The following is a 14081-nucleotide window of genomic DNA, read 5'->3' on the forward strand; positions in this document are numbered from 1 at the left end:
CCATGTGAGGGAGAAAAAAAAATTCTAATAATTAGAGCTCCTTTAAAGTGGAATAAACTGCTTGAGAAGGTTCCCCTCCACTGGAGAACTTCAAAAAGACAGTGGAGAAGCCTTTGCCTGCTGTGCCTAGAGAAGATTCTTTTTTCCCATGTGGACAAATTGGACAAGATGGCCCTTGATGGCATTTAGCTTTGAGATGCTGTGTGTGTGCCTTTAGGAAAATGTTATCTCAGCGTTCATGTGTGTTCTAAAGGGGGAGGAGTCATAGGTCTCTGTATCATTTATTTTGTATAATAAAAATACTAGCCAGAAAACTAGTTCATGCCTAACCCAACACCATCTGCATGCCAGCATTTGAAAGCACTATTCATGGTCATTTTGGAGTATAATCATCTACGAAGCCCAGTGAAAACATGATTTTTATTCGTTTGTTTCCCATCTTCATTGCTTATGAATTTCTTTTCTTTTTCTTGTCGTGGGGAGGTTTCTCTCTTACTGAGTTCCGTGCTCATGAAACACAGACTTTTCTTATTAGCGATACATAACCTCCGTGTGGAAGCTCTCTGGGCACATCCGAGTCGCATCGCAGAGTGGGAGCTATGGACCAAGATACTTTGATGTCGGACACTCATCATTTAATGCGTGTACATAATCATGTCTCTCCTTTTCCTCCATCGTTCCTAAAGTCAATACAATCCAAGGAGGTAGTGTACCAATGGCTGTTCTTTTTTTTCTCCTTTTTTTTAACAGAGGGTGGACCACACTTCTTATAAACCTCATCATTTTGAGGTGGGGCTAAGATGAGCATAACCAGCGACGAAGTGAATTTTTTGGTATATCGTTATCTCCAGGAGTCAGGTAAATTCTTCCTCTTTCAGTCAGCAAGCAGTATTTATGAAGTCAACTGTCTACGGAGTGTTCTGTTCTAAAAGATACTAGGTTAAAGCACAGGATCCACGACTGTCGGGGTCAAGGGTCATCCATCTCTTGTTCCCACACATTTGGGGCTGTCTTGGTTGAGAAGAGAAAGCTCAAAGGACTGCCTCCTTTTTTAAGAGATTGGGAACTCCTTCCCTGCTCCAGAATTCTGATAGCGGGTCGTGGTATTTTCTCCATCCTCGTGTGTATTGTCAAATTAGAATCCAGTCCAGTTTTTAAAAAGATTCAACAGATATTGGACTATTTACTTTGTATGTGTCCCTATAAGAAAATCATTTTGTAGGGAAATAATAAATACCATTATCTTATAATGAAATATCTGAGGCCAAAGAGACATTCACTTCAGATTTCTATTTGATACACATCTACATAGAGAGAAATAGATATTAATATCTATCTGTATAGATATCTATTATAATTATATTTATTATATATAGAGATATCTATTATAATTAATAGATATAGATATCTATTAATATCTATTAAAATATTAATTAATATTAATAAGTATTACTTCCTTTTGGACTTTCATTATTTTCTAGTCTTTAGTGGTATCTTTTCCTTCTCGGAAATATTCAAGATATAAGATCACACTTAACAGAATGCAAAATGTTATAGGTGAAAGACCAGTTGGCATTGGGGTACAGAGAGTCAAAGAGATTTAGTTTTGTTTTCATTTTGATTGGACAAAGAAAAGTAAATTCTCTGGAGCTAGAGAATAGAGAGGGAGCTTGACTGCCACACTGTACCTAAAGAATAAGGTACAAGAGCATCCCTCTGTGAGTAAACAAAGAAACCTTTTTCCTTTGGATGAGTTGACTTTTTTTTTTGCATTTGTTTACATTTATTTGTCATCTGTTTACAGTGCTTTTGTAGATAGTTATTGAGTACGACTCATAAATGTGAATTTAATGTTTAGCAATAACATATATTGCCCTTATTGTCTGACTTTTAAAGTAAATTTTTTAAAAAGCCATGTATTTATCAAGAGAGTCTCAAGCCTTCTAATTTAATTACTGTTTGCATGCTGATACTGACATTGAAGGCCACCCAGAATTTGAGGGCTGGTTTCTTATTAAAAATAGGGACTTTCTACTATCTAGGTACTCGTGTGTGGGTAGGTAATGTGATATGTTGGTCTTAAATCCAGACATATTATTCACTAATTTAGGAAGCATTTATTGAGCATCTATTATGTATCTATTAGTAACAAGTAAATAATGTTTCTCCTTCAATTAAAGGTCTTATTTGCACTGGAAAATTATCTCTGCCCCTTTTTTAAAAGCAAGTGGATACCAAATGGATTCAAACCAGTATTACTTTTTCCTTTGAGATACTGTTGTCCTTGTGGTCTACTTTTCAAAATGTGTTTCGGTAAATTTTGAATCTTTAATATTTTAGTTAAAATTTGCTGGAAGTTCAGTAAATATTAGACAAATTTTCTTGCAATCAAGTTGTAGAGATTTATGCAGTAATTGGGTGTGACAGGTAGTGTGGGGCCAGCACATCTGTTTTAAGGAAACCATTGCTTTTCTGAGCTGGCCTAAGAGTGGTGTCAGCTGTTTTTCTTTTTAAAGTTTGTGTTTTTACCAAGTAACTACCCTTGCTTGTGAAGCTCCATAAAAATGAAACCTATTTAGAACCAGAAACCTTGAGACTGTTTTTGATCAGTGCTTTAATTTCCAAATTTGAAGGACTTAGTCTATGCTTGACTTTATCTTTATGTATTTAGTGAGAATTCATGCAGTTAGTTCATTCTAATTTAACCTCAAGAAGCTAAGAAAAGGCAATGAGTTTTCAAGGTAATTTTTAAGTAATTTTAAATGGACCGTTACCGTGTTTTAGTTTATTAGAAAAAATTTTTAAAGATAATATTTAGCATCTGTTCCTGGTGTATTAGCATTTTTAAGAGGTGAGTTATAGAATTTATAAAGTTCAGGGAAAACTCTGGAGTTTTTTCCAGTATAATTTCCTCACTTTTCAGATGAGGAAACTGAGGCTGTCTGACCAAGAAGTGCATTGCTCTTTCCACTAAACTATCTGGCCAACTAGTCCAGAGTGATTGGACTTAGGTTCAAGAGACCTATATTTAAATTGCAACTTTCATCCTGTGTGACTTGGGGCAATTAATTTAAATTATTAAATTCTCTCAGCTTTGATTATCTTCATCTCCATAATAGGCACCCCACCCATAAGTTGCCAACATAGTTACTAATGGGCATGAAAATTTTGAAGGCTATCCTTAGGGTTTGAAAGAAAAATAAAACCACTTTAAATAAAAAAAGTGAGCAAAAAAATGTTCGCATTTCTGCTAATTAAAAAAAAAGTTAGAAAACCTTTTGTAGTTCAGTCGTTTCTTATTTACTTATTATTGTTTTTTTTTGTGACTCCATTTGCCAAGATACTAGAGTGGTTTTGCCATTTATTTCTCCAACTCATTTTACAGATGAGGAATAGAGACCAACAGGGTTGAGTGACTTGACCAGGGTCATCACAGCAAGAAGGTGTCTGAGGCCAAATTTTAGCTCAAGAAAATGAGTCTATCCACTGTGCCACCTAGCTGAAACAGTTTATGTAAATTGAACACAATTGTTTAAATTAAATAATTGTTTTAATTAATTAAATTAATGCAAAGCATGCAGAGAGAAAATGGAAGGAAGAAAGATGAAGTTTTGGGGAGAGAAAGAAAAAAGAAATATAGGAGGAAAGAAAGAAGAACCAGAGGACAAGGTGAGGATTGACTTCTATGACTACAGTGGAGGAAAAAAATTATGTATATAATAGAATCATAAAATCTAAGTGCTAAAAGAGACCTTAGAGAACATCTAGTTCAAGATTTTCATTGAGAACTTCTAATGACAGCATGACACCTGCAGGGAATTGAAGAAATATCCTCCCTGGAGACATATTGGCAATCAAAAAACCATGACTCATGTTTTTTGGGGGGGGGTTTGTTTGTTTAGTTTAGTCTTTGTCACAGGACTAGAAAGGATCTCAGGAAATTATTAATGTCATCCCTGTGCCTCCAAGCTGGACCCACCTCAAATGATCCCTAATGATGCTCCATGATTTATAAAATCTTCCCTTTCCCTTGCCTGAAGAGGAGGGTGGTTTTTGTTGTGGTTGGTTGTTAGCGATGGTTATTCATTACTGTGTCTTGCATAGGTTAGGTATTCAGTACATATTTATTGATTTGATTTGATTGCATATTTTTACATCCTCTTTATGCCTGTGTAAAGAATAAAAATGGTTTGGAAACCATGTCTTACTGGGAGAGAGGGAGCTGTAAAACCTAGTTAACATAATTACCAGGTGTAGCACCAACAGAATTTGAATTTATTTTTTAATTAGTTATGGCAGTCTGGCTTTAATATATAAAGCTCTGCTGACTCTGTCTTCTTGAGGTTAATAGAGTGCTCTTTTGCTGTCTCTTTTGTGATTCCTAGGAAGCTGCTTCATAATAATTTTGCATTTCCCACACTCCTTACAAGATCATTTCACAATACCACGAAGAGACAGACAGGGGAGCCCTTTATAAATATATAATGCTATGTGTTTCTCCTTTTCACGAGAGGGTCATAGTACCCATCTTGCACAGGTTGTTTTGATGAGAGAGCGCCTCCAAAAGTATAATGGATCTTTTTGTGGCCTGTTTCCTTATTCCTAATTGTAGCCAGTTAAATGTAAATGTAACAGTCTCTCTCTCCTTATCTCCCTCTCTCCATCTCTTACTTCTCCCTCTTCCTCTTGCTGTCTCTTCCCCTCTCTCTGTCTCTCCCTCTGTTCCTCCCTCTGTCCCTCTCTTCCCCCCTCTCTCTCCCCTCTCTCCTTCCTCTCTCTGCTCTCATTCTTTCTCTTTATAGAAAGAGGAAAAACTCAAGAAGTCTCTGTGTGATTTCTCAAGTAATTAACTGTAAGCATAGCGACTGTTTCCTTTACAGCTATAATTCCACACCTCCTCCAGAATCCACATTATAAAGAAATAGCTTCCTTTTTTTTAAAGCACAAATCAAGTGATAATTTCACACAAACTAGAAAAGCTGCATGGATAATCTAGTGTGATCACAAATCACAAATTGTAATTAAATATAGCTGAAGAGAAGCATGAAAGGGTCAATCAGATGCACAAAGCAAAAGAGGGGGTGCTGCCAGTAGCGAAAGACACTCATCAAATGAATTTTAAAAGAGAGAATTGGCACTGGGCTAGAGCTGTGCTGTTTATTCCTGTGTCTGTTATGAAAGTCAGAAGAAATGAGAACAGATGCCTCAACAGAGAAAGGATTGTGCAGAATTTAAGAAGCAAGGAAGGGAAAAAAGGGATATGGACCAGAGGCAAGGGAAGTAAATGAAGGGCATGGATAAAAGTGATAACAGCAGCAAAGGAGGATGATTTTTACAAGAGTAGGAGAAGAAAAAACAAGCTATAATAGCGAATCCTCTCCAGGGCATGGGTGAACCAGTTGAATGGTTTTGGTGATTCCTCACACTAACCAATCTAGATTTATAAGGTACAAACTTGGTGGCAGCTTTCTGATTAAAAAAAAAAGGAAGAAAATCTCTCTTCTACCTGGGTCATAGTTCATTCTAATAATAAAAAAAAAAATCGCAGAAATACTGGAAGAGAAATCATTTGGCCAAAATACCCATCTGTGGATGTTGACTTTGACAAGGGAGCATAAAGGTCTTGATGAAAATGATTGCATCCCCAGAGCCTTGCATGGTGTTTTACACATCGTTTTGGTTTTTGATCAGACCTCTTTTAGGAATCTTCCATTTTCCATCCTTCCATCTGCCTCTGGCCCCATAGCCAATGGACCTGGTCCCTTAGGAAACTGGATATGGCTCTACACATTTGTCTAGGGCTACAGAGCTCTGGTTTTTTTTCTCTCCAGTCTTTTAAAAGTAAGCAAAAAGGAATTGGCTCCTGTTTGTATTGCTAGATATTGATTAATTTTAAGGCACCCCCTTATGCTTAAAATTAGCCTCCAGGAAGTCATAGGATCATGTACTATAGTTAGTGTGACTCTGGCAGAGATGTTCCTAGGGAGAGAGAGAACCTGCCCATTTACATAAATTCCCTGCCTCCAGCAATGCTTTAGGTTCAGCCTTCATGGGGGGGGAAAAGAAAGAAAACTGCTGTCCTCCTGCCAAATTTTCATTGAGTAAGTCAGCAAAGTATTGAGCCAAGATGTATGACCTTCCATGCATTGCTTCAGATGAAGAGAACCCTAAGTTTTGGCACTTAGGAGCTAGCTCCACCTTGGAGAGCATTAAATAAAGGGCAGAAGCAGAGTGAGTTATTCCATCCCTGCCATGTCTGGGAGCACAGTTCAGCAAGTGTTGCGTAAATATCATTTTATGATCATGATCAACAATAAGCTAAATGAGAAACTGACATATTTTAGGTCACTTCTTATTACCGTGTGCCAATATTTTATCCCTCAGACACCTGGGGATCGTATTCCATTTTTCAAAGGTGTTATTCTACTTCTAGGCTTTTTAACAAAATTATTACAAAAGGATTTGTTGAATCCTTTGGAAGTTATTACCTCAATCTCTTAATTATGCAGATAATTCATAAAAATAAATTAATAAAATAAAATTCATTAGTAAAATAAAGAAATTGATACAATTAATTAATAAAATAAAGGAATTAATACAACAAATTAATAAAATAAGATGAGGATGACTTGAAGCCATTGCTCTATCTCAGAATCCATACAGATCTCAGACTGGCTGATTTGCCCTCTTTTTAGATAATAGAGTGATTTGTGATGTCGGTAGGTCCTCCCTGGATCATTCAGAGCCAGTTGCAACAGCAGTTTTTAGATGTGAACACTTTCACCATGGAATAATCCCATCTGATTGACAGTGACCATTGATAATATGGACTTCTGTGCACTTATTAACTGTCAGGTATAATTGCAATATACATTTAAATGCAAAATATGGTTTAGAGAAGATGAATTTTGACTGACTGTGTAGATTGTCCTTATAATCAAGAAGCCCTGGGTTCTGATCCTGCTTTGACACAAATTACCTGAGTGGCCAGCTAGGGGTCAAACCACTTAACCTGTCTGTGACTGAGTAAAACTTCCAGAATTCTGAATTGACTATAAGTTTCTGTCTCTGCCAGTGAGCTCCCTCCACTGGTAAAAATCATAAGTCTGACCCCTCACAAAAAAAAAAAAGGTCAATTACTATATGTCACTTTATTTCATATTATTTGTTACCATAATGAAGGAGACTATGATAGTATCAAATCGCCATCCTTTGAAAATTCTGTGTGAGGTGTGGAGACCTTTTCTTGGGAATTTCTTTAAGGATTTTTTTCCTCTATCAGGAGGAGCCTTGAACAACAAGGGCTTTCTTCCCGTGGCAGGAAAGAGGAAAAAAATGGAATCAGAAGTCACCTTTACTCTAGTATTCCATCACTGTGGTAAAGGAAGCCTTCTTTTCTGAGGGGCTCACTTCCTAGCCAGATAGGTCATAGGTAGATCTGCAGCACTTCAAATACAAATACAGGAAAGGCTCCTCTTAAGATCAGAGATTTTTTGTTTTTCTGAAAATATTTGAACACCTTGTAGCCATCAATCCAATGTTGATGAAGCTCCTACTATGTGCCAGGTTTTGTGCCAAGCACCAAAAGCCAGTTCCAGCCTTCAGGAAGCGTACAATCTATTGAGAGAGAGAGCATGCCAACAGAATATACAAAGTGAGCTCTGTACAGGAGAAATAAGAAGTAATTGGCATCAGGAAGGCACTAGAATTGAAAGGGGCTGGGGAAGACTTTCAGGAAAGGTCAGTAGGCGGAGTGGAGGAGGGAGAGAGTCCTGGGCTTGGGGGGCAGCCAGAGAAAATGCCAAGAGATGGTTTATCCTGTTCATGGAACAGCCAGGACGTCCTTATCGCTGGAGTAAAATAGAAGAGGGCTTTGAATGCCAGACAAGGTGTTTTGTATTTGAATCTGGAGGCAGTGAAAAGAGCCCTGGCGATTAGGGGAGTGATGTGATCAGGACTATCCACAGTAAAAGAAGTTGTGACTTAACCCAGTATAACTCCCTAGTTGTCGAAACCCTGGTTTCCAAGCCGCTCCAGTCTTCATGAGGCATCTGATGGTGCCAAGCCTTGTAATTAGTCAGCTATGGAGCACAGGAGGTAAAACTTGGGGGGAAGATAGTCCAAACTGTTGTGAATATTATCCCCCCCCAAAAAAAAATACACGCGCCTTTCATTTTCCCCAGATGTCAAACCAGCCAGGATCAAAGTTGTGCTGGATTAGATGGGTTCAAATAGCAATAATGGATATCTTTTTTATCCGTTTCTTTAAAAATGCCTTTGCTGGGTGTCAGACTTTTTGTTACCCCATTTGGGGTTTTCTGAGCTCATTTTCTAGATGAGGTAACTAAGACAAACTGGATTTAGTGACTTGCTCAGGTCACATTGTTAGTAAGTATCTGAGATCCGATTTGAACTCTGGAAAATAAAGTTTTCTTGCCTTTTCTACCTGGCACTCTAGCCACCAAGCCACCTCGCTGCTCCCTTCATTTCTTTCTGGCTCCAGCTAATTTTTGTGTGATTGTCAATCAGATGTATTTGTGGAGCATCCCCATTCGGGCAGTCACTGTTGAGTAAAAATAGAAAAAGACCTGGATAAAAAGAGATAGGAGGTTTAACTCCTCGCTTGGGTGTTTACTGTGTGACCTTAATCCCTCTGGATCTGTTTCCTTATCTGAAAAATGAAGATGACAATACTAGAGATACTTTACTTCTCGTGGTTATGGTGGTGGTGGTTGTTATTATAAAGAAAGCATTTTGAAAAATGGAAAGCACTGTATCAATTCAAGCTACAAAGTGACGTGGGAAAATATATAACCTCTCCCTTCAAGTGGGCACATAATCAGTTTTGCTGTTTATGAAGTGAAGAAAATATCATTGTTTTTTTTAATGGCATTGTTATAAGGAGACAGCTACTTGTATCTTCATTACATTTTAAAGATTTTTATTTTACAGTTTTGAAAAATAGGCTTGTGGAAAGAAGAGAAAAAATCATCTTGTTATCAATACTTCATGACATTTTTAAGGGCTTATTATAGGGCTGGAAAAAATGTAATGATAACTCCTTGATAGGAGCATCATCCATGAAATAATGTATCTGGTCATTTTTAAGAGTTAGATAGAAATGTTTATTTTGTAAATAATATTTTATTTTCCTCCATAGTATGTAAAAACAATTTTTAATATTCAATTTTAAAACATGTTTTGAGTAACAAATTCTCCCCCGCCATCACCCTGAGATGGTAATTTGATACAGATTATATATCTGCAATCATGCAAAACATTTTCATATTAGTCATGTTGTAAAAGAAAACATGCACAAATAAAGAGAGAAATAATATTCTTCAATTTGTATTCAGGCTCTATCATTTATTTTCCTGAATACAAATAGCATTTATCATAAATTCTTTGGAATTGTCTTGGATTATTGTTTTTCTGAGACTAAATAATTCACAGTTGATTTTTGTACAGTATTATTGTTACTGTATACAACATTCTCCTGGTTCTGCTCACTTTCACTTTGCATCTGTTCAGGTAAGTCTTTTCAGGAAAATGATCATTTTGGATGGCTATTCTTTGTTGTTGTTGTTTATTCCTTTCCCAGATTTTTATTTTTTACCTTTGGCATTCTTTGTATTCTTCATTTTGAGTTCTAAATTCTCTTCCTCCCATTCATTGAAAAGGCAAGCAGTGTGATATCAATTATAATTGTGAAATCATGCAAAACACTTTCATGATAGGAATTGTTTCCTGATACCTTGTTATGGTGGTGAGGAAGAGGAGGTGTGCTCAGGACTCAAAAATGTCAGAGACATTTTGGTTATATGTGGTAGATCCTTAGATACATTGTGGTCTTAAGTTTTGTTACTTCTGTATAATGGAGTCAAATAGCCATATTAAATGAGTGATGGATCAGTGAGTGTTGATTCTCAGGTTGCGTACATAGAATCTTGTAAAAAGTGGATTGAAAAAAGTTATAACAGATTTGTAGCAAGGACTCTTACTTACATCATTGGAAATTGAGCCTATGAGGGCAGGGTCATGCATTGAAAACCTGGCCTCATCATTGAGAATTATCATGCCGTGCCATTGGCATGAGAGGAACAATGGTGGGAGTAAGTGGAAGAACATAGTTGGCTCCATCGAGATGTGAGCAAAAAGAGAGGGCAGGCTGGACATTTTCTCTGAAGCCTCTGACCTCTCAACCCTTTCTGAAACAGAAATAATGTGCCCAAGATAAAGCAGCTTCACCTGTTGGCATGGTCCAGGACACGTGGGATCCAAAAGATTTCAAACCAACAAACAAAACCCAAACCCATGAATGGCCACTCACTGACCTTGATCTCATTCAGCATCCTTCTCGTGACTTCCCAAGCTTCCCAGCAGCAAGGATGCACTCGCAAAGTCAGGTACCCTGCGTAGGTTATAATTAAACCTACCTCTAGATCCCAGGGCTCCCTCCCTGCTTGTGGTGTGGTGGAGACCCAGACTCCAGACAGAACAGTCAGTGGATAATAGCCCCTCAGTGCAAAAGCACAGTAAAAACCACAGAAGTCACTTGGAGCTGGTGAGCAGTCATTTATTCATCATGGGAGGAAGCGGAGAGGCTTTGCCATCCATCCTCCCCAAAGAAGCCACCATCAGAAGTGAAAGAATCAGAAGACAATTGAGAGAAATTCAAGAGGGGGGAAAAAAGACTAACATACCAAAGATCTCAGGAAGAAGAAAACTCAAAGACAAAACATAAAGAGATAAATCAACAGGGAAAATGTTAGCAACAGAAGGAAATATGACCTCAAGATCTAGCTAAGTGAATTCATCAAGCACTTCTGAATAAATACTATAAAAACAAAGGAAAATGATCCAAAACTTTGAGACAGAAAACCCAGGGGAATCTGAGAAAAATAGAGAATCACAACATGTATATGAATGATTCTAAAGAAAAATGGGACTTATAAGAGTAGAATTTATGGCCATCTCCACAGTGAGAATGGTAAGCAGAATAGAAAAATTGGAATCTGCAATGGCAAGTGTCACAAAAGACACAAAAGAGAATAATAAATTGGGAATGCAACTATACAGAAAAGAAGAAGAGAACAAAAAAATAGTAACTTTCAAAGAAAATAATCTTGAAGACAAAAGGCATAGTGATAACCTAAGGATCATGGGTCTCCCAGAAAAACATGATAGGACAAGAAAAAACAATAGCACCCTAATTAAGGAAATAGCAGAAGACTTCTGAACATGGAAAATGAAATGTCAATGGCAAGAATTCACAGATCACCTACAGAACTAGAGAAGAAAGAAAAAGAATGCAGATTCACGTATCCATAGTTAAATTCAATATTTTAATTCAGAAACAAGAAATGTTGTAAGCCATAAGGAAAGAGAACTGCAAATACAAAGGAAGTAAAATTCTGATAGCACTAGTCTGTGCCACCAAAAAACTCAGGAAAAGGGATTGTGTTCCAAAGAGACATGAGAGTTCAGGATGTCACCCAGGGACCATGTGCCAGGAATAGCCTAGAGGATTTAATGCTTTAAAAATTCTACTTGTCCTACTTTCAGAGAAGGGGAGTTGGGACTCTTGGGAATAACTGTCACCTAGGCGACTGGGAGAGTTCTTGGAGCAGTTCCACCTTTTGTTCCTACCAAGCCACCATCTTGGCTCTGCACCCACCCAGCACCTAGGAGAGTGGGAGAGCACAGACCCAGAGAGGAAATTTGAAGCAATTGGGAAGAAAATTTTACTGGGAGAAAGTGTAAATTAGTAGTGGGGTTTAAAGTTACAAAAGGAATATAATACCGTGTTTACAAGTTGAATGGTCCAAGCATCTTAGAAAAATGTAGAAAATATAGAGAAATATGGATTTTTTAAAATTTACTATGTATCAAGAGAATACAAAAAGTAGGAATATATCTGGCAAATAAAAAAACAAATATTCAGAGAAAAAAGCTAAACAATGAAACTATGTTATGCTGTAAGGAACTATAGACAACAAACTAATATCAGCAATAAACATATACACTCCAAATTCCAAAAGAAACATAATAAAGTGTCACGATAATGACAAAAGAGTTCACTATCCCCTTTTAGTCCCTCTGTTCCTATTTCTCCGTTCTGGATTAGTCTAACAGAAAGATAAACAAATTTGAAAATATGGAACTGATCAAGTTATTGGAGAAACTAGAATTGAAAGACTCATGATATCATCTAAATGGGACAGGAAGAGGATAGACATATTTCTCTCTATAACAAAAATTGACCATGTACTAGGACACAGAGAAATTGCAAATTAAAAAAGGCAAAGATAGTCAATAATCCTTTATAGATTGTGGCATAAAACAATAGAAATTGGTTTAGAGACCACAAACAAAAAATAAAGACTCAAATAGACTTATCAGTGAATTCCTAAATAGCAAGTAAGTCAAAGGACATCTCATAGAAAAAAAGAGTACAGAGAACAAAGTAATAATGATGAAATAATATACCCAAATTTGGGGGATATATCTAAATCACTCCTCAAGGGGAAAATCATATCTTCATCAAAATATACATTAGCAAAGTGGAAAAAAAGAAGATTAATGAATTTATTATGCCTTTAAAACTTAGAAAGTCAACAAATAAACCTAAATAAGCATAAAAGAGGAGATATTAAAATCAGAATGGAAATAGATAAATTGTAAACAAAAATATCCCATAGAAATAGTAAAACTAAAGACTCGTTAAAACTAAAAAATTGGTAAATACTTAGCTAATTCACTTTAAAAAGAAAATTAGAAATCCAGTCAACAAATTAGCACAATGAGCAAGGAGAATTCACAGAAAAACCAGAAGAAATAAGAATAATCTGAACATACTATAGTTATTTGCTAGCAAAAGTAAGAAAACAAAAGAAATGAAGGAATACCTTCAATAATATAAAATACCCAAAATATTAGGAGACTAGTTAGAGATCTTAAATAACTGAATCTCATAAAAGGAAATTGATTTAGCTGAAAAAGAACTGCTACCAAATAAAAAACTTCTCATCCGGATTGGATGGAGAATTTTAGTAGAACATTGAAAGAGCAGCACCCATACTTCACAAATTATTCTCAAAAACTGAGAAAGAAAGCACTCTGCCAGAATCCTTTTATGAAATATAATCCTGATACCTAAACCAAATAAAATAAAGAAAATGGTAGGCCAATATCATTAATGAACACTGGCTCAAAATTTTTAAACAAAATCTATCAAAACAGATTGCAGCAATTTAGCCAAGAAATCATTTTGACCAAGTGGGGTTTGACCAAGAGAGAGTTCATCATTAGGATGGTTCAATATTAGGAAAACAATTAGCATAATTAAACATATTAAAAACCAAAGCATTCAAAACTACATGATTATCTCAATAGATGCAGGAAAAGCCTTTGATGAAGAACAGTATTCTTTTATGGTAAAAACTCTACAAAGTATAGACTTGAGAAACCATTTAGAAATATATATCAAAAACAAACATTATATGCAAAGGGTATTTACTAGAACCTTTTATGGTAAACATAGGAGTGAAGCAAGGATTCTCCCTTTCCCTAGGATGAATTAATAAAGTTCTGGAAATAGTAATAAAATAAGAGAAAAAAAAAGATAGTCTTAAAGACAGGTAAAGAAGAGATTAAAACTATCCCTAGGAAAAACCTAAAAAATCAGCAAAGATCTGAATTGAAATGATAGATTCAACAGAGTCAGAAATCTGCAGTATTTCTGTATGATATGAACAAAACACAAGAACCATTTTGTTCAAAATAAAAACAAAATGCATAAAATATCTGGGTATCACACACAAAAAAACTTGTATAAATTTATAAAATTAAGCTTACATTTTAATCAAATTACTATGAGGAAACTTTCTAGAAAGTGAGAAGATAATAAAGTTCGTTATGAAAAACAAAAGATCTGCAATATCAATGGAAAAGGTTGAAAAGAGGAAAGGACAAATGGGAATAGCACTTCCAGATCTCAAATTATTTTGTAAAGCATCAATCATCAAAACAATATATTTTTGATTAAAGAATAGTGATATAGATCAATGGAACAGATTGGG

At 36.0% G+C, this 14081-nt stretch overlaps 1 protein-coding gene across 6 annotated transcripts in view; it reads left to right on the plus strand.

Annotated features, from left to right (window-relative positions):
* Positions 1–14081, plus strand: part of TBL1X (transducin beta like 1 X-linked) — a 364349-nt gene that overhangs the window by 266752 nt on the left and 83516 nt on the right. For 5 of the 6 annotated variants that reach the window (XM_056808017.1, XM_056808015.1, XM_056808018.1 and 2 more), the window contains one exon: positions 751–858. The exons of the other annotated variant lie outside the window; for it this stretch is intronic. In XM_056808017.1, the coding sequence (XP_056663995.1) occupies positions 801–858 (58 nt within the window). In that variant the 5' untranslated portion in view covers positions 751–800. The remainder of the gene's footprint in view (positions 1–750; positions 859–14081) is intronic. 6 annotated transcript variants of the gene reach the window in all.

This window comes from Monodelphis domestica, chromosome 8 (assembly GCF_027887165.1).
Source record: "Monodelphis domestica isolate mMonDom1 chromosome 8, mMonDom1.pri, whole genome shotgun sequence".
NCBI classification, from domain to species: Eukaryota; Metazoa; Chordata; class Mammalia; order Didelphimorphia; family Didelphidae; genus Monodelphis; species Monodelphis domestica.